The sequence below is a fragment of the Sinocyclocheilus grahami genome, unplaced genomic scaffold, assembly GCF_001515645.1.
Source record: "Sinocyclocheilus grahami isolate Dianchi unplaced genomic scaffold, SAMN03320097.WGS_v1.1 scaffold838.1, whole genome shotgun sequence".
NCBI classification, from domain to species: domain Eukaryota; kingdom Metazoa; phylum Chordata; class Actinopteri; order Cypriniformes; family Cyprinidae; genus Sinocyclocheilus; species Sinocyclocheilus grahami.
In genome coordinates this window covers 334,566-354,875 of record NW_015506017.1, presented here as the reverse complement: position 1 = coordinate 354,875, position 20,310 = coordinate 334,566, and the positions used below count along the sequence as shown (strand labels likewise).

Here is a 20,310-nt window from a genome sequence, read left to right as displayed (position 1 = left end):
TAAAGAATCTGCAAGTAAAATGTGTCTCCATGCATTTATGTGTGCAAACTGATTTAATTCCAAAACTCAGTAAACTACTTTCTTAGACAGCATCCTAATTTAAATGAAACCTAATAAAGGTCTGAGTTGGAAATATAAGACTCTGTGCATCCCACACTTGAGTTAGGTTTAGCTTGCATTTAAAATGTCATACTCATTTACATTTTTCAGGGCTGTACCTACACACCGCGGGTGGGTGAAGAAGATTCGTTTTGCTCCTGGGAAAGGCAACCAAAAACTCTTGGTGATGTACACAGATGGAGCTGAGGTCTGGGATACCAAAGAGGTGTGTGTTGATTGATTGATTGGTTGGTTGGTTGGTTGGTTGGTTGGTTGAATGATCGATCGATTGATTGGTTGGTTGATTCTTTAGCAAAAATGGTTCATCTAATGCACATGCAAACATTTCAGAGAAATGAGACAAGGCAGTACCTTAACTGTTGATGTGATTGGCTGATTTAAATGGGAGATTGGACTTTCTTTTCTGTGGTAGTCATACTGAGTTTTGTGATTTCTCTCATTCTTTTTTCTACAACTCTGTCTCATCCTACTGTACCTATTTCTGTCTTTGGGGCCGTATTCACAAAACATTTTATCTTAGCACTAAGAGTTCTCCTAAATAGCAGTAAAAGTTTTTAGCTAAGAGATTCCTCCTAAAACCTATTCACAAAGCTGCTGAGACCAACTTTTACTCAGGAATTGGGAGAAATCTTAGAGCAGGGTTCCTCAAATCTTGCCCTGGAGGGCCAATGCGCTGCTGAGTTTAGCTCCAACCCTGATCAAACTGGCAAATTTTCTCAAGGAAAAAAAAAATCTCTCAACTAATGCTGCAAAATATACCTGGGAGTCAATAATATGAAAGGTTAAAATTTGCTGATTTGTATACAAACGCTTAAAATATACTCAAACATTTTTTTTTGTAATATTAAAGTTAAAAATACTAACTTGACGGATTTATTGAAACATAAATTAAATATTGAAGAACAGTAAAAAATAAATAAATATATATATATATATATATATATATATATAACTACGGCTGCCAAACAAAAACCATAAAATTAAAGTAAAATATCTTAATTGAAATAAAGTGCAAAAACAATATTTTTACAGATATTTTCATTAAAGGTTTTATAGGAAAAATAGTTTTTCCAGAATTTTCCTTGTTTCAATTATGATATTTTACTTTAATTTTACGGTTTTTGTTTGGCAGCCATAGCTGCCAGTCATTTACCATTTTTTATGGGACTTTTTTTTTTACAGTGTTAAACCCTTATTTTACAGATTTTTCCTAGATTATTACAATGAAAGCACTAAATGTTCTACAGAGAAACACTGTTATTTTACAAATCATTACAATCAAAAACCTTCAATAAGGTGAAAGCATGCTCAAGATGGAAAATAAACCGTTTTATTTGGAAGATAAAATACTAAATCTGTACAAATGCCATATAAAATTAAAATTTTACATTTCAGTTTTTTTTTTTTTTTTTTTAAGAAATACAGCTCGATTACATTTAAAATACTGTACTGATGAAGAACATTGAACAGTTTCATCAAAAAGTTGAATTCAATATATTCGGACAAGTTCACTTCCAGAATGAATATTTTCTGATAATGTACTCACCCCATGTAATCCAAGATGTTCATGTCTTTCTTTACTCAGTCAAAAATAAATAAAAGTTTTTGAGGAAAACATTCCAGGATTTTTCTCCATATAGTGGACTTCAATGGGACCCAACGGGTTGAAGGTCCAAATTTCAGTTTCAGTGCAGCTTTCAAAGGGCTTTACAAGTTCCCAGAAACCCTTATTCCTCGGCTGGGATCGTGTAAAGCCCTTTGAAGCTGCATTGAAACTGAAATTTGGACCTTCAACCCGTTGGGACCCATTGAAGTCCACTATATGGAGTGAAAATTCTAGAATGTTTTCCTCAAAAACCTTAATTTTTTTTTCAACAGAAAAAAAAAGACATGGACATCTTGGATGACATGGGGGTGAGTAAATGATCAGGAAATTTTATTCTGGAATTGAACTAGTCCTTTAAAACTGAAGAAATACAAAACTGATATATCTACAAGATTGTCAAGGTTGATTCTAAAAGAGTTTTATTATTCAGATGTAAATTTACATTATCAATGAATTCTTCATAAACAGTACTTCAGAACCCCCAGGAGGAACTGAATAACTAAAAATTGCATTTCTATCTTATCAGTTAGGGTTACTCTCATGATGAGGTCAATTTTACCTTTGAGAGAAAGAAACAATTTGTGCTGTTTGTTGATAGCTTTGTATCTTGTATTTTCCACATAAATTTTATATTAATCCACAATATTCTACTGCTCCTGTTGGCTCCAAATACAGTGGTGTCCAAAATGATTAGAACACTAGTATTTTCACCAGCTATAAAATGGTTTTAAGTCAGTTATTTCTAACTTTTGCTGTAGTGTGTCAGTAGAAAATATCAGTTTACATTTCCAAACATTCATTTGGCCATTAATTGTAATAATCCAGTGAATGAATTCTTCATAAACAGTACTTCAGAACCCCCAGGAGGAACTGAATAACTAAAAATTGCATTTCTATCTTATCAGTTAGGGTTACTCTCATGATGAGGTCAATTTTACCTTTGAGAGAAAGAAACAATTTGTGCTGTTTGTTGATAGCTTTGTATCTTGTATTTTCCACATAAATTTTATATTAATCCACAATATTCTACTGCTCCTGTTGGCTCCAAATACAGTGGTGTCCAAAATGATTAGAACACTAGTATTTTCACCAGCTATAAAATGGTTTTAAGTCAGTTATTTCTAACTTTTGCTGTAGTGTGTCAGTAGAAAATATCAGTTTACATTTCCAAACATTCATTTGGCCATTAATTGTAATAATCCAGTGAGATTTTTGTTTGCTCCACATGCACAGAGATCTGATCTGATCATCATCAGTCTGTCTGGAATGACATGAAGAAACAGAACAAACTAAAACAGACTAAATCTAGAAGAACTGTGGCAACGTCTCCAAGACGCTTCAAGAAACCTGCCTGCAAAGCTACCTGAAAAACTATGCACAAGTGCACCGAGGGCAAAAGCTGCTTTAAACGCAAAGGATGCTCACACCAAATTCTAATTTAATTTAGTTAACTGAAGTTAATTGATAAAGAATTTATTTATGACATTATTTTTGACAGCATCCCCATTTTACAGCATTTTTACACAAGTGGCTAAAACTTTTAACAGTACTGTAGCTTCGCAGGTAGGTTTCTTGAAGCATCTAGGAGACGTTGCCACAATTCTTCTGGATTTAGTCTAGAACAGTTTGTTCTGTTCTGTTCATTACAGTTAATGGCAAAATTAATGTTTGGAAATATAAACTGATATTTCCTACGGTCATATTACAGCAAAAGATAGAAACAAATGTTAAGCTGGTAACAATACTAGTGTTCTAATCATTTTGGGCACCACTGTAGCTCTGATAATATATATGTTGACAGACATATTTATTTTAATTCTGAATTCTAGCTATATTAGTGTAATAATAAGTAAAACCAAAACATACAACAAAAGCTCCATGACTCTGCTCCAGAAGTGACAGAACCAGCAGAAAGAGCAGTCCTCCTCCAAATTGCCAGTAATCAGCTGGATCAGCTGGGGATAAAAAAAGAAAAGAAAAAAAGTTTGTGAGAAGACACCTTTTTTTTATCTGGGATTAAAACATGGAAGAAAAATACTGTGAACTTTCCTTTAAAAATTAATTAATGTTAGTATGTCTTAATGTTAGACATTAATGCTCACTTCCTCTGAAGATCATGTGGTAGAAGTTTTCTTTTCCAAAACTTCTGGATCATAAGGCGGAAGCACACACACAAACACATGAATATCAATTTGTTTAATAAAACACTATCTACTTACTGACAGAGACATGGGCTTGCAAAAATGTACTCACCTGCTACATACACTGATGCAATGTGTGTCGCCGATCGGCTTCTGCAGCAGTCTGCTTCACAGTTGATCCAAAATCCTGGTTTACATGCAGTATTCTTCTCCAAGGAATACGCAGGTGTTCTCAGATTACTCATTTCAAAGTTCCTTCACTTTTTGAGTTTGATCTTAAAACTAGCTGGCAGTATGGGTGGGCGATATGACCATATTATTTCACAATATAGGACATTTTATTTCACAATAACAGTATATCACAATACAGTTATTTTATTAAACAGAAGATCAAAGTAGCTCATTACAAACAATAGGACTAATGCAATAGAACAAAGATAAGTTAAATACATTGTTATTTTTCTCTTTAGTATTTTGTTGTTTGATTAAAATTATGACCGACTGCAGGTAAAAGGCTAAATTATACTGCTGTCACTTTGTGTAAGAACAAAATGCACAGATCCAGTATATGCTGACACGTCACCGGGTTTCCACCTAAATGTTAATCTTGACTCCAACATTAGCGACTGTGTTTAAGTCAAGTGAATTTTGAGATGGCTGTCTGTATTTGACCATTCAAGTGACGCGCAGCTTTGTGTCTATTGTTCTTCACTCATTTCATCACCACGCGCATCCTGCTATTAATTTCTCATTTATGCACATTTCTTTATCAAACTGTCAATAACTTTAAGTAGTACTGTGCTATGAGTTTATATATTGCGCTTCATACCATCGCCACGACATGGTCATAAATCGCCCAGCCGCAGCTAACTGTATTAGCTCATACTAACAAAACACAGTAACACACACTGGTAGGACATCGCGATTAGCATCTCACTTCAATGCACTGTATCTTAATGTAACTATAGAACATTAGATAACGTACTAAACGTTACTTACCTTTTGCAGTTTGTTTGTCTGTTGATAAGAAGTCTGTGTCCATATTCGCGTGTATTTGTTCTCAATCATCATCCCACGACCCAAACTCGCTCAAAATATGAATTAAACAAGTCAGACATAAAATAATCCATGTAAAATCCATTCCTAGTGAACCGACAGAAGCAGACTGCTGCAGAAGCCGATTGGCGGCACACATTGCATCAGTGTATTTTCACATTTAAACGGGAAACGGCGCGTTCAATAGTCATTGGCCAGATTACATTTAATTAATTGTTCAAATGGTGATTTCACATTATGCTAGGGTTAGGTGCACCTGTGCTATTCACTGTGGATTTTAAGGCTGATTTTCTATTCTATATATATATATACTATTTCTATTCTATATAAAATTACAGAGTTTGAATGTAAAAATACAGCTAAATCTAAAACTAAAGATTTACTTTAAAATTACAAAAAAATAACATTAAATTGCTAGTATGGACATAAACCTTTAATATAATGAGCTACATTATTTAATTACAGATTATTTTTGTAATTTTACGTAAATTTAATAATAGTAGGAATTTTTTGTATTAAAAATTATAATTACTGTAAGTTGTCATTAATGGAATAATACTTAAAATAACAGTCAAGTTGTTAATTTACAGATATTGTTTGTAATTTTACATGGATATGTATGTAATTTAAGAAAACAGAAAAATATACTGTATAAATAATACAGTAATTTTTCCGTATAAAAAATTTGAATTACTGTAATTTGTCATTAATAATATAATCCGTAAAATAACAGTCAAGTTGTTAGTTTACAGATATTGTTCGTAATTTTACATGAATTTGTATGTAATTTAAGAAAACAGAAAAAATACTGTATAAATCATAAGGTAATTTTCCCGTATTAAAAAATGAGAAATACTGTAATTTGTCATTAATAATATAATCCGTAAAATAATAGTCAAGTTGTTAATTTACAGATCTTGTTAGTAATTTTATATAGTTTTAAGCATAATTTAAAATTACAGAAAAATACTGTAAAATATTTAGTTATTAGTTTAGTTATTTTTAGTATATATATAGTCAAGTCCAAAAAATTTTAAGGGGGTCTGAATACTTTCCGTACCCACTGTATGTATGTATGTATATATATATATATATAATATATATAAAATGAATGTGTTGTATGGTGCATATTTAGCAAAATGCTCCTCTCTAGAGTTCATTTTTCTAGCTGACTAATGAGTTTATGGTCATCAAATGTTTTTCTGTGGTAAATGTGAAGTTACCTGACAGATTGTTTACAAGCTATTGTCGTCTTTCTGCGTTTGAAACACTGATTAAGCGATTACATGAGACAGGATACGGATCTAGGTAAGTTGTACTCTTTCTTTTAACATACCTTCAGATGTTCATTCATGTTTTATTTCATGCTGTAACTGCTATTAAAACGGAGGCGAAGATCAGTTCGCACTGCCGCTTCTAACCGAGGCACTACAGCGATCTGTCACTCCACATTAAGCAGTGCCAAAACGGCATTTAATATTTGGATATTGTAATAAAATGGACATCATTTGAATTCTGAGACTTTGTTTCATATCAAAAGTAACATCACAGAGCTTATTGCAATTTATTGGATGGGAGGCACGCTACAATCCGTTCATTACCTGACAGGTTAGACTAATCGATTCTTGGGATTTATGAATCGATATTGTTTCATAAAAATGAGAATCAATTAAAATAGAGAAATCTATATTTTTTTACCCAGCCCTAGGTGACGTAATTAACTAGTCAAGTCAATTTATTTATATAGCGCTTTATACAATACTGATTGTGTCAAAGCATTGTGTCAAAGCTTTTACGGTGTCAAACAGGAAAATAGTTTGCCAATAACAAAAAACTAGTATGATCACAGTTTCTGCTGGCCAAAGTTTTGGTGGAATTGGTTAATTGGTAACTGAAGTAATCATTCTCAGGTGTTGCAAGCATGCAAATTGACAGAAACAATATGCAAAATGCATTTCCATTGACTGAATGCCAGTCATTCACAAAAGTCAACATTACTGTAATAATGTTGTACCCTGTCAGGGTTTATTCTGACTGCACATTGTCCCATACTTAACATGTAGTAAACAAATAGCCATTAAGGCAAATATATTGTCCAAATTTTCCTAAATATCCTTAATATATCACAATTTGGAATGAAATCAACAATCAACTTTACACAAATGGATTCACACATATGCATGCACATATACAATATTCAGAAGCCAGAACTTTAAATTGAGCATTTGTGTCCTCAAAATATTGTGTGCTTCACATTTTTTGTGAGAGTATACATATAAAGCTCAGCTTTTGGGTCAATTGAGTCTTATTATAGTTATCATTATCAATTATTAAATTCTGTAATTGATGTACTTAAGTTTTGTTATCAGATTGAGTCATAAGCATTCATCTTTCAGACATTCTTCTGGCCCATGTTGCTTTTGTTTACACTCTTGCCCTCAGTCAGGTAGGGCAAAGAATGAACATGTTAAACAGCCCACAATCAAGGGTTACAGTTTTATGATTAAAATGAGCATCTGTTCAGTTTTAGGTTGTACAGTCAGATTTTGAAATACCATGTCGGTCTACTGACGCTCATTTGTCCTCCTTTTAAGATCTAAGACAATTTTATATTTTATACAATGGTATAAATAATTAATATTATATTCAAATTATTAAGTGATATACATTTTAGACACAATATTGTCAATATAGAATGTTTGCTCAATTTCACAAACTATTGTTTTTACGATCAACACGGTGGTGTTTTGTTCCTTAATGTTTCAGCATTTTTTAACCAATTGGTGGTTAATCAGTGGTTAAAGTAATTAGTAAATCAGTGAATCATTGATTTGCTGCCACCTACTGGCGGTTTTCATATTTGTTTCAAATTAAAATGATTTCATTGTTCTATATTTAATCTCTTTTATATTTAAAACATATGTAATGGGTGCTTACATCACCGATGATGTTGTGATTTTTAGATTACGTGTCACTTAAGATGCAGTTATGAGTACATCAGATGACCACCAATCAAGGACTTTTACCTGTTCAATCATTTAGAATTAATGTAAACTAGAAGGAGTTGGTCAACTGATTTATGTGAAAGATTGGTGGGATATTGCTAACTTGTAAAGCCTTTTAATCAGGGGCATTGCTAGACATAAAGCTCTACTGGGGCACAGGCGCCCCATTACTCATGTCACTTTTCTTTCTTGAAAGCCAGTTGCGTGCAATAAGTGTACAACACAATGAACTTGTGTAACCCACTATTCCTACACTGCAACAAGCACTAGGGAAAGTAAATGTATACATTAACGCTTTGTGAACATATTTATTTTAGTGTCTTCATACTTCACATGAACATTCTCAACAATTACCACACAGCAGTTATAGTTACTGCACGTGCCCCTGTAGGCTAAATGGGGTCTAGTGACGCCCATGCTCTTAATGTATTATCAACACAAGGAAGACACAAGTGTAATAAAATGAATTTTATTTACAAAAGATAAACAAGAATAATTAACAGCTGCTAAATGAATACAGTGAATGGTAAAGGAATAAAGTGCATAAGATACATAAAATGCCAGTGATTCATTTGGTTGTTGCTATGGCAGTTACATTATCTTACGGAAAGATAAACTGTTGCTTTTCTAAGACTAATAAGGTGAAGAACCTTGTTATGCATCAAACAAATAAATGGAAAATTATTTGTTGTCAACTGAAATCAGCTATGTAACATCTAATGTAAATTAGTAAATCATATACTGATAAAATACAACAATGCCACTGTCTCTGGAAGTCTGGATAAGTGATATTTAGTTAAGTGAGCAGTCAGGTGGCAGTGACTTCTTCCACTGGTTGTCCTGGGTAACAATGCAGTGAGGAAAGGGAAGGAATCTGTTTCAACAGCCTTGAACTTGAACCGATGTGGGATGCTGATCTCCTTGGAGCACCAAAGGGTCCTAAAATCTGGAACACACCGATGAAAGTACCTTGAAGTGAAGGTTTGCTCATCTGAGATTTTCCTTACTACAAATATTTGTACATCTACTGCCTCTCTAGGCCAGAGACTTGGTCAATCCCTCACGGGCCAGAGCCTCAGAAATTGGTGTGTCTGTTACTGTTACTCTCTCTGTTACTCTCTGGACAGGAGACTCAGACTGCGGGTATCTGATAGTGTCTCTTTCCTCACAGGCTAGAGTTTCATAACTTTGATGATATGTTAAAGTCTCTCTAGGATGGAGACTCAAAACATTGGTAATCTGTTACTCTCTCACCTTAACAGGCCAGAGACTCAGAACAAGGGGTGGCTGTTGTAAGGGTACATTTGTCCCTTTCCAATGAGGAGGAGATTGCAATTTGGCGCTTCTCCATTCTAGTGCTGTGATTGGCTGTTGGCATCAGAGAAGGGGAACATGGTGTGGTCAACCCTTCTTTCCTCTTGGGAACATACAGTATTTGCATAGTACAGACACAGTTAGAAAAGTGACACTACTGATGCATTATTCACATAACAAACCACTACCAGAGTACATTTTGGCAATGTTCTGAATGCATTAAGTCCAAACTAGAGATGCGCTGATCCAATACTCAATATCGGTATTGGCTTTTATACTGCCATTCTTTGCCGGATCGGGGATATGTCAGACAGGACTGATCCAAATCCAATATTGGACATATTATTCTGTGTTATTGTTAAGTCCCACAAAAGACATAAAAACATTATAAACACCACCATAAAGTTTATGTGCACTATATTCTACAAAGCCTGCATAATACATTTAATCTTTCATTTTATTTTAATTTTTTTTATTATTTTAATTTCAAAGAAATTTTATAAAATGTATATATAAATATATTTATTTGTACACAATTTGGTTTTCATGAATGTATTTTATAACATATGTAGTGATTTCAATGCCTCACACGGGCCGCCACTAAATGTAGTGGTTTTAGATCTAAGTAGCTCCACCAGTGTAATGGCTTTGGGCTTAAATATTAATATTAAGTTTTGGTCATACTATTTTACGGGGATCCAGCCAAGGAATTTTCCTTGACAATAAAGAACAATCATGGAAGATTGTTGAATAAATAAGAATTACATAAATGATAGGAAGTTATAGTCTGACCAATCTGAAGGATTTGTGAGATATTGTTAACTTGTAGAGCCTCTTACTGTATTATCAACACAAAGAAGACACAAGTGTAATAAAAGGGGTTTTATTAACAAAAGGATATACAAGAGTAACTAACAACTACTAAATGGGTACAATGAATGGATAATGTGCAAAAGATTGATAGATGCAAGTGACTAAGTTGGATGTTACTATGGATGTTATCTTATGGAAAGATAAACTGTTTCCTGGAAGTAATAAGGTTCACCTTATTATATATTCAACAAATAAATAGAGAGATTAGGTTTGGAAAGAGTGATACTTGCATTCTACCTAGTCATGTGCTGAGTCTGAGCAGCGACGTCTCCCACTTGTTGATCTGGGCCACGCTGCAGTGGGAAGAAAAGAGTTGGATCCGTTTCACAGTCTTGAACACGAAGCACTGGCGAGCGATGTTCTCCTGAGCATCAAGAAGGTCCTGGGTTTGGAACAAGCCAACAGAGGAGCCTTGAAGGTGAAAGTTACTACATTGACTTGCATGAAAATTGCAGGCTGATTGGGAGATGCTTGCAGGAAAGGAACCACATGTTTGCATTTACCCTTCCAAGAGGTTCAACTCCTGCTGTAGAAAACAACCCCCCAAACCATGACACATCCTCCTCCACCTTTCACTGACTACTTTACGCACTCAGGGTTCAATATTTCCCCAATTTGACACCAAACATAATTTTTCCCATCTGAACCAAATAAATTAAACTTGCTCTCATCACTAAAGTGAACTTTGGACCAGTTCTCCTTTCTCCACACATCATGCTCCTCAGCAAAGGTTAGTCTAGCCTTTTGATTCTTTCTGCTGATGAGATTCTTGGTCACTGCAGAGTGCGCTTTCAGTCCGACTTTTCTTAAACGTGCCGAGACAGATCCTTACACTGTTCAGCGCTGAACTGGTGAGCAATTCCAGCTGCAGTGTTGAACCGATTCCCCATTGAGAGTCTCCACATTATCCTGTCTATCCTGTGCATTTCAATTTCAATTCAATTTCAAGCTTTTATTGTCAAAATTAAAAAACTTTTTTTTTTGATTAAAAAACAACAGCCTGCACAATTAGAAACAATAGCTACAACATGCCACAGATGTAATATAAATCTATATGGAAAAATCTATTTCCTTAACAGATTATACATTATAAATTCTACAAAAAGTTCAACAAAATGTACCACAATAAATAAGCCTACAGTAAAACGTGATAAATTCTTCTGGTAAAGGTGGTCATGAGTAGTTTAAAAATATTTTAATGTATGTTAGTGCTGGTGCAAGATTGTTTTCTCCTCTTTTCATCAGTCTTTTTAGTCTATGTGCCTTTTTTAGATAATGTTCGACTTTATCCATAGTATTTTAAAGTGGCAATTTCTCAATAGAATGCAAATAGATCGCACATTTTACCATCAGCTTCGCGATAGGAATTGTGTGTGCTAATCTTATAACACTTTTCGAGTGCATTGTTGATTCGCGCCGGCTCGTGCACAATTAAAAGAACTGCGCTTCAGTCATATTGTGCTGATACATGGTCCGTTCGCTTCGGATGTGAAGTTAGTGCTTATAAAAGCGCAGAAGTCGCGATTTAAATAAACTAGGCAACTACGTCCCTGATTTGGATGGATCTTTGTGATTTCTTTTTGTTTCATCCACTGCTGCTGCATCCGGAGGTCCTAAGAATTTTTATGGCAGTCACTAGGGGTTGAACGACTTCAGATTTTTTTTCTTTGGGTCGATATGTTTCTCACAGATTTCTGATTGTTCTAAATCAGATACAGATAAAGTAGTACAGTAAGGATTACATTTATATGAATGCATTAGCGAGAGAGCATCCCTCTACTAATAGTGAAGCTGTGGGTTTTAGTTACTAAGAAATATATGCTAGAGCTTTTCAGTTTCTTAATCATAGAACAGTGTTACTGAATGAACATCTGTCTGTAGCCTGTGTGTGTGCATTACAGTGCAGCAGCACAGTAGATTAGAACGGCGATTCATTCATCTGTACAATAAGCGGTTTAATACATGCATTCTCCCATTCAGTTTCGAGCACCCAGGTGTTATAATCACACGTCTTGTGGAGAGCTTTCGGAGTATGCATTTATTTGTTATGTTAACTGTTTGAGAACAGAGCGTAAATGTGGACTTCAAAGATTTCTTATCCTGTTGTGCCCTCTATAGGATCAGTGACTAGTCAATGTCAAGCTAATTGGCTAGTCGGTGCAACCTAAACCTTAGGAATTAGTCTCTAGATGGGTGAAGGGCAGGAATGGCATTTTGACCAATGAGAAGTCCTGTCCTTCCTGGGCTTGGTACCAGAGATATCCGTCTTGCCTTCTAAGAGGTTTCTGGCCTTTGTCCTAGCATCTTATTCTGATGGCTTTGGACAGTTTGTTGTTGGACCGTCAAAATGTAGCAAACCTTTGTGGACTATGGTGGTCAGAGAGGGGCCCCGTTGTAAACTGGGCCCTGGAATGTGCTGTTCACCTCACATAAATATCATAACATCATTTATGCAGCTATAACTGCAGTGTAAATGCATTTGTGGTATCTCTAAGCTGCGTTAAACAGTCTATGTCCGGGTTCCTCAATAGACGGCCCATGAGAGAAAAATGTTTGGCTCGCACTAATTTAAAATAGTGTGGCATGAAAATTCAAACGCAGCATCAGACAGTGACATTAGTCTGACACCGTGTCTACACCAGATGTAGACGTGATGCTGTCTATACTGGATGCGGCGTGACGCTACACGACAAATCCCCAACCGTAAACAGAGCCCTTGTTCTATTTATGACGTACTGCAGTTTTGCCAAGTCTGCGGTTTTCCCATGGAATTGGACTAATTTAAGTTGCTGCGCGTGTTTTTTTGTTGTTGTTTTTTTCATGTCCATGGGTTGAAGCGACCCCAATAATGTTTGGCTCGCACTAATTTAAAATAGTGTGGCATGAAAATTCAAACGCAGCATCAGACAGTGACATTAGTCTGACACCGTGTCTACACCAGATGTAGACGTGATGCTGTCTATACTGGATGCGGCGTGACGCTACACGACAAATCCCCAACCATAAACAGAGCCCTTGTTCTATTTATGACGTACTGCAGTTTTGCCAAGTCTGCGGTTTTCCCATGGAATTGGACTAATTTAAGTTGCTGCGCGTGTTTTTTTGTTGTTGTTTTTTTCATGTCCATGGGTTGAAGCGACCACAAAACCTTAAGTCTTAAGTGTAAATTTTTCGAAATTGAGATTTATACATCATCTGAACGCTGAAGCTTTCCATTTCCATTTATGTATGGTTTGTTAGGATAGGACAATATTTGGCTGAGATACAACTATTTGAAAATCTGGAATCTGAGGGTGCAAAAAATCTACATACTGAGAAAATTGCCTTAAACTTCTTAGTAATGCATATTACTAATCAAAAATGACGTTTTGATATATTTATGGTAGGAAATGTACAAAATATCTTCATGGAACATGATCTTTACTTAATATCCTAATGATTTTTGGCATAAAAGAAAAATCGATCATTTTGACCCATATAGTGTATTTTTGGCTATTGCTACAAATATACCCGTGCAGTTTAAGACTGGTTTTGTGGTCCAGGGTGACATTTCTGTAATATTTAGTCCCTGGAACGCAAATTTTACCAGGAGATAAACGGTTATCCCTGAACAGTTTTGAGTGAGTGACTGAGTCTGTAAATATCGCCTTTTAATGGAAAAGTTCATTACTGTCACTAGTTAAGGATTTTATTTTTCAGTTATTGTCCTGACTTCACTGAATCCTGCAAAGTGTCCTCCTTTTTGGTGTTATAGAAATCACCATCCTAGTTATGAATCTTGAGTGATGGAAATAAAGCTACTGTGCATTTAGAGAAATTGAAAGAATTATGCAAATATTTTATTATTACCAAATACCGCCATATGTCTAATCCTAAGTATAAGTGCCTCACCTCAAATTTAACATCATTTTGGGGATGCTGGAGCCTATCCCAGCATCTTGGGCCACAGGTGGAGGAAACACCCTTTAAATATTTCTTTAAAGATTATACTGTCACATACTTCTACAGGTGCAGATGGTGAGCAGCATCAGAGTGGGGCGGAATGTGAATTATAGGATTCTGGATATTGACTGGTGTACATCAGATAAAGTGGTGCTGGCATCAGATGATGGCTGCGTGAGAGTGCTGGAGATGGCCATGAAGTCTGCCAGTTATAGAATGGATGAGCAGGACCTGACAGGTGAGTTTTTAAAAACTGTCAGGTTACAGAGTTTTTAGTTTAAAGACTGTGTTGTGTAAACACCCCCAATAATGCCAAATGTTCTGTTCTAGGGTTTGTGTACAACAGTTATAATTTGTTTAAATTAAGAATGGAACTTTTTGGTTTTGGTTTAAAATGCAGAAACAAGTGACCAGAAACCATTTAGCATCCAAGCAGTGTGCACATGAAAAGGTTTAATCAGATCTCATTCTAAATGTAAATGGTGATGAGTAATATATTGATGGAAAAAGAGGTTGTCCACAGTTAATGAGATATTGTGTCGTGAGAGTGTTTCAAAGAGAAAGCCAAATAATGATTTTTATTTTTTTTTGCCCAGCATTTTCATTTTGACAGATGTATCCCCAGTTTAAATTGAGTACAGTAGAAGTTAATGGAAAGTCCCCATTTGGATATCTGATAAATGTGTTGAGGGCTGCATTCATCCTTGTGTGTGTATGTGCATACAGTATGCTTTGACATATTATTTTATTTTTCTTCCTATTGGTGTACAATAGACTTTTATGGTGTATGTATGTCTCTGTTCCAGATTCAGTATGGTGTCCCTATCTCCTATTGCCACGTGCTGCTCTTACACTGAAGGCCTTCCTGATACTGCAGCCATGGTCCAATACATTCACCATGGACATTACTCATGTGTATGTGACAGCTTCATTATTTTTTCACATCTGTATCCATTCAAAAGTCATTCACAGCACATTTTACTCCAGTCTGTTGTGATAGCTGTCTTTGCTGGTGCTATTGACAAAATCTGACCTTTAGGCACTAAGGCTTTATATTCCTTATGTCTTGAAATGAAAAGATATGTTTAAAAAAACAAAAAGCCAGGTTAAAAAACAAAAATCTCCATAAAAGAAGACACCAGTACATTTGCACAGACATATTACGGGTACCTGTACTTTCTTTTTGGTACTCAATGATTTCATCAATGTTCAAGTACAGTACAGTGGGGTTGATGGTTACATAACATCAAATACAGGATGCAATAACTGATCACCAAAGAATTATAAGATCAAAATATATTATTTACTCTCACTGTATATATTATTTAGATTTTTTTTTTTTTTTTTTTTTTTTTTTTTTTTTTTTTAAGTATAACAGTGTATTGTAGGGATGGGAAGATGCCCCGATTCGATCGAAAGTTAACGATGCGATGCATCGGTTTAAAAAGTGTGCTACAATTTTTTTTTTTTTTTTTTTTTTTTTTTTTTTTTTTTTTTATTTAAGTATAACAGTGTATTGTAGGGATGGGAAGATGCCCCGATTCGATCGAAAGTTAACGATGCGATGCATCGGTTTAAAAAGTGTGCTACAAGTTGTCATTTATATCGCGATGTATCGTTTCTAACATAGTTACATTGGTAAAAAATTATTTATTTGTATATAATTACTAGTGGATGCAGTATACTTTTATTATTTAGAAAGTGACCAATAATCTGTGACCAATATTTTATATGCAGATTGATTTCTCCTCTCTAAACTGTTTCTCAAGCGCACTCTCTCATCACTGCTGCTGCTGCGTGAATATGACGCATTTCACAAAACCACGGAGACCTGAGGAAAAACTGTGATTAAAGTTCAAAACCTGACTTGAAATAACCTAACAAATAAATCGGGGCTAAAGCGGTTCTATTAATGACAAATTAAATTCCCACAACCTCACTAATTTGTGCACGCTTGTTCTTAATTATTCTTATTCTCATGGCTAGAAACTGTTAAAAAAAAAAAAAAAGTCAAATAATAGTATGTGAAGACAGTGGTAATATCATTGTGTTGCTATTGGTCAGTAGAGGAGCTTAACTTAGTCTGACAGTTAGCCTGCTGTAGACCAGGTTAGTTTCCCAGCATAAGTCAGTGGTAATATCATTGTGTTCCTATTGGTCAGTAGAGGAGCTTAACTTAGTCTGACAGTTAGCCTGCTGTAGACCAGGTTAGTTTCCCAGCATAAGTTGCCACAGTGACTAATCATTCGACAATGATTCAGACTAACTGAAATAATCCTGGCTTATTTGGCTAACTTGTTTTATGAAACAGGCCTCGAGGCATTAAAAGTGATCATATTTTCTCCATTGCATATTGCATCGAATCGCATTGTGTTGAATCGAATCGAATCGAAATTGGATCACACTGCATCGTAACGGGTGAATCGTATCGCATCGCATCGGTAACTGCTTCATATGTATCTTTAATGTATCGTATCGTTGGCTATGCATCGAGATGCGTATCGTATCGGCCTGAGTCATGAGATGCACATCCCTAGTGTATTGGGTAAGATATACCCAAGATTAGAAAGAAATTGATGACTTAATTAGTTTAGTAAACAGTAAATATTGTCATTGAGCTCCTTGGTTGACACCTATGTGCATGCTGAGCAAGCAGACAGTAATTAAGTGTGCATAGCAGTGACAGGAATGAGCAAACACTCTTTCCTTTTTTTGCATCCCTAGTTTTATACACATAAACATGACGGCGGTGATGGAGATTGCCAATGCCCCCGTGTCAACAATCTTGGCCCCACCTCTGACCCCCCTAAATTTGACATTGTAATTTATTGTACCATAACTTTTATGCCAAGAAAAAATTGCTCAAAAAGACACCGCAAGCCGAGACGGCCGCTGCATCCAAAATCAAATACTTCCCTGCTATATAGTATGTGAAAAACAGTATGCAAAAAGAGTAGTATGTACGAATTCATAGTTTTTGAAAAACAGTAGGAAAAGTACCCAGATGATCTACTACTTCCGCCCAGTCTTTTAAATGCGCAGTTGATAGACACTTGATAGGCGCAGTTGATAGACACAGGAGAGGATTTATAAAAGAAGCAGTGAAGCGATGCAACTTAGGCTAGTAAGTCACGTGATAGTAACAAAATGGCAGACATACTGTAGTACATCTGAATTTCATTCATACTTTCATATGTATTCAAATTATATAGAACATGCTTTTTTTAACGTCTGCAAATTAAAGGTGCATTAAGTGATTTTTGCCAAACGATGTTATATTTGAAAGCACCAAAACAAACACGCCCATACCCCAACAGGGCCTCGCCCCTATTTTGATAATTCTGCCCCACACGTACATACACAACCCTGACAGCGACGATGGCGGAGTCTGCTATGCCTGCCGGCCACAGCATATTCAAGCAAAAGCCAACACAGGAAAGTTGTGTGAAAAAGCAAAATCAACGTAACTCACCTATCAAGAAGAAACAAAGTAACCTTGGTGTCTAATTCCAGGCCTTCCCACTCTCTCCTTGAGTTCTCTCCACCACTGAAAAGCTGCTCCGATATTTACCTACCTCCTACCTCTTGCCTGATCGTAACTCTTCTTTTTAATGTTTTGTTCCTCCGAAAATGTTCCACTTTTTTTTTTTTTTTATCTGCCATCTCTCGCTATCTATAATCTATCTTCTAATATCAATCCTGTGCACTCACTGGGTGCTCTCTTCTCCCCATCATTACTAGACACGCCCCTTACTGCTGATTGGCTACGAGTGTGTTTTGGGACTCGGTCCGACAATGTGGTCAAAAGTGTTTTTCAAAAATAGCTTAGTGCACCTTTAAGTTCAAATTCAAATGTAGTACCTACTCAAACAGAATGCGAGTTCAGCTTATGGTTTTCTGTCTTATGTGGTCTGTCATGTTTGAAAAGGACAAAATCATAAAATTTGCCCCACTTTTTTGAGCCTGATCATTATTGCAGTGATTAACATGTTTCTTACGCTATATGCTTTGCTACAATTCGTTTAACCTTAATGCTTGATGCAGTGCGTAGATTTTTTTCTTCTCAAACAAGCATGTTGGAAGATGTACCCATGTCTGTATTCCAGGATGACAATACCAAGATTCACCAGGCTCAATTTCTGAAATAGTGGTTCAGTGAGCATAAGGTATAATTTTCTTGTATGAATTGGCCACCACAGAGTCCTGAGCTTAACCCTATTGAAAGTCTTTAGAATGTGCTTGAGTCAACTTTACAGAGTGGTTTGACTCTCCCATTTTCAGTGCAAGATCTCGGCCAAAAACTAATGCAGCTCTTGATGGAAATAAATGCTTTGATGTTTCATGACCTTGTTAAAACAATGCCACAACGAATGCACAATTTAATCAAGGCTAAATGTGATCCAACAAAATATTAGAGAGTGCAACCTTTTTTTTTTTTTTTTTTTTTTTTGAACAGGCAGTGTAAAGACTCCATCCAGCACATCCCAAAGACTTCAATAGGTGTAAGGTCAGGACTCTGTGGTGGCCAATCTTTCAAAAATTGAGCCTGGTAAATCTTGGTATTGTCATCATGAAATACAGGTGCATCTCAATAAATTAGAATATCATGGAAAAGTTCATTTATTTCAGTAATTAAACTCAGAGAGAGAGAGAGCGAGAGCGTGCAAGAGAGAGGGAGTAAGGGGCGTTACATTTCCGACGAGTGTTTGCTGTATTTGGCCCATCACAATGCACTGGGTCAGCTGGCCAATCAGAGCAGACTGCGCTTGTCGGAAGGAGGGACTTTGTAGAAAACGAAGCGTTTGAGAGAGGCGGGGCATAGAGGACTTACAATAATGTACAGTATTTGAAAAATAATGTGTTTTTTGAACATTAAAGCATGTCAACATATTCTGTTACACCAAATACACCAAATAATGATCTTTAAAAAAGCATCATATGACCCCTTTAATACACAAGTTTCACAATTTGAGTTGAATTACTGAAATTAACTTTTCCACAACATTCTAATTTATTCAGATGCACCTGTATGTACATGGGAACATCTTCCAACATGGTTGTTTAGAAATAAAAAGCTACGCACTGCAATATATGTTAAAGTGTGCCCCCTAAAAGCACAAGCACCCTAACCCCCCATTTACTGTGATCTAGAACCACCACTGATTGTCAATATTCACATTTATCATTACTATGTTAAATGTTACCTGCAATAGCAGAATAGCATATTGATTGACCTAGTATTATTCTGCTGTTCCCTGCAACACATTGCTTCATATGAGTCAATTTGGCGTTTTTCAGTTTTAAATATTTATTTATCATTAATTCATATCGTATCGCCAAATGGAGTTTCCTGTAGAGTTCTCATGATTGTTGAAAGTCTATCGATATTTCATCTACTAAATGTTGTAAAAATTGTTCCTTTTGATTACTTGTGTAGAGTAAAACTTGCTCACAAGCCAGTTATTTCTGTAAGTGGTTAGAGGTTGTTTCATCACATCTGTTTTGCCGTTGACAAATGTGTAACTCTTTCAAAATACACCGTGACATAAGAGATTGAAAATTGTTATAGTCTAGGGTGCACTAAGCTATTTTTGAAAAACACTTTTGACCACAGTGTCGGACCGAGTCCCAAAACACACTCACAGCCAATCAGCAGTAAGGGGCATGTCTAGTAATGATTGGGAGAAGAGAGCACTCAGTGAGTGCACAGGATTGATAGTTTCCTACAGCGTTCTCATGATTGTTGAAAATCTGGAAATATTGAGAATTTACAATATTTAATCTACTAAATGTTGTCAATATTGCTCCTTTTGATTACTTGTGTAGAGTAAAACTTGCTCACAAGCCAGTTATTTCAGTAAGTGGTTAGAGGTTGTTTCATCACATCTGTTTTGCCGTTGACAAATGTGTAACTCTTTCAAAATACACCGTGACATAAGAGATTGAAAATTGTTATAGTCTAGGGTGCACTAAGCTATTTTTGAAAAACACTTTTGACCACAGTGTCGGACCGAGTCCCAAAACACACTCGCAGCCAATCAGCAGTAAGGGGCATGTCTAGTAATGATTGGGAGAAGAGAGCACTCAGTGAGTGCACAGGATTGATCGTTTCCTACAGCGTTCTCATGATTGTTGAAAATCTGGAAATATTGAGAATTTACAATATTTAATCTACTAAATGTTGTCAATATTGCTCCTTTTGATTACTTGTGTAGAGTAAAACTTGCTCACAAGCCAGTTATTTCAGTAAGTG

General features: G+C 35.7%; 1 protein-coding gene across 1 annotated transcript in view; it reads left to right on the top strand.

Annotated features, from left to right (window-relative positions):
• Positions 1-20,310, top strand: part of LOC107562765 (WD repeat-containing protein 11-like) — a 163,270-nt gene that overhangs the window by 103,045 nt on the left and 39,915 nt on the right. The window contains exons 18-20 of the mRNA XM_016247483.1: positions 211-325; positions 14,124-14,295; positions 14,864-14,972. Coding sequence (XP_016102969.1) covers positions 211-325; positions 14,124-14,295; positions 14,864-14,972 — 396 coding nt within the window. The remainder of the gene's footprint in view (positions 1-210; positions 326-14,123; positions 14,296-14,863; positions 14,973-20,310) is intronic.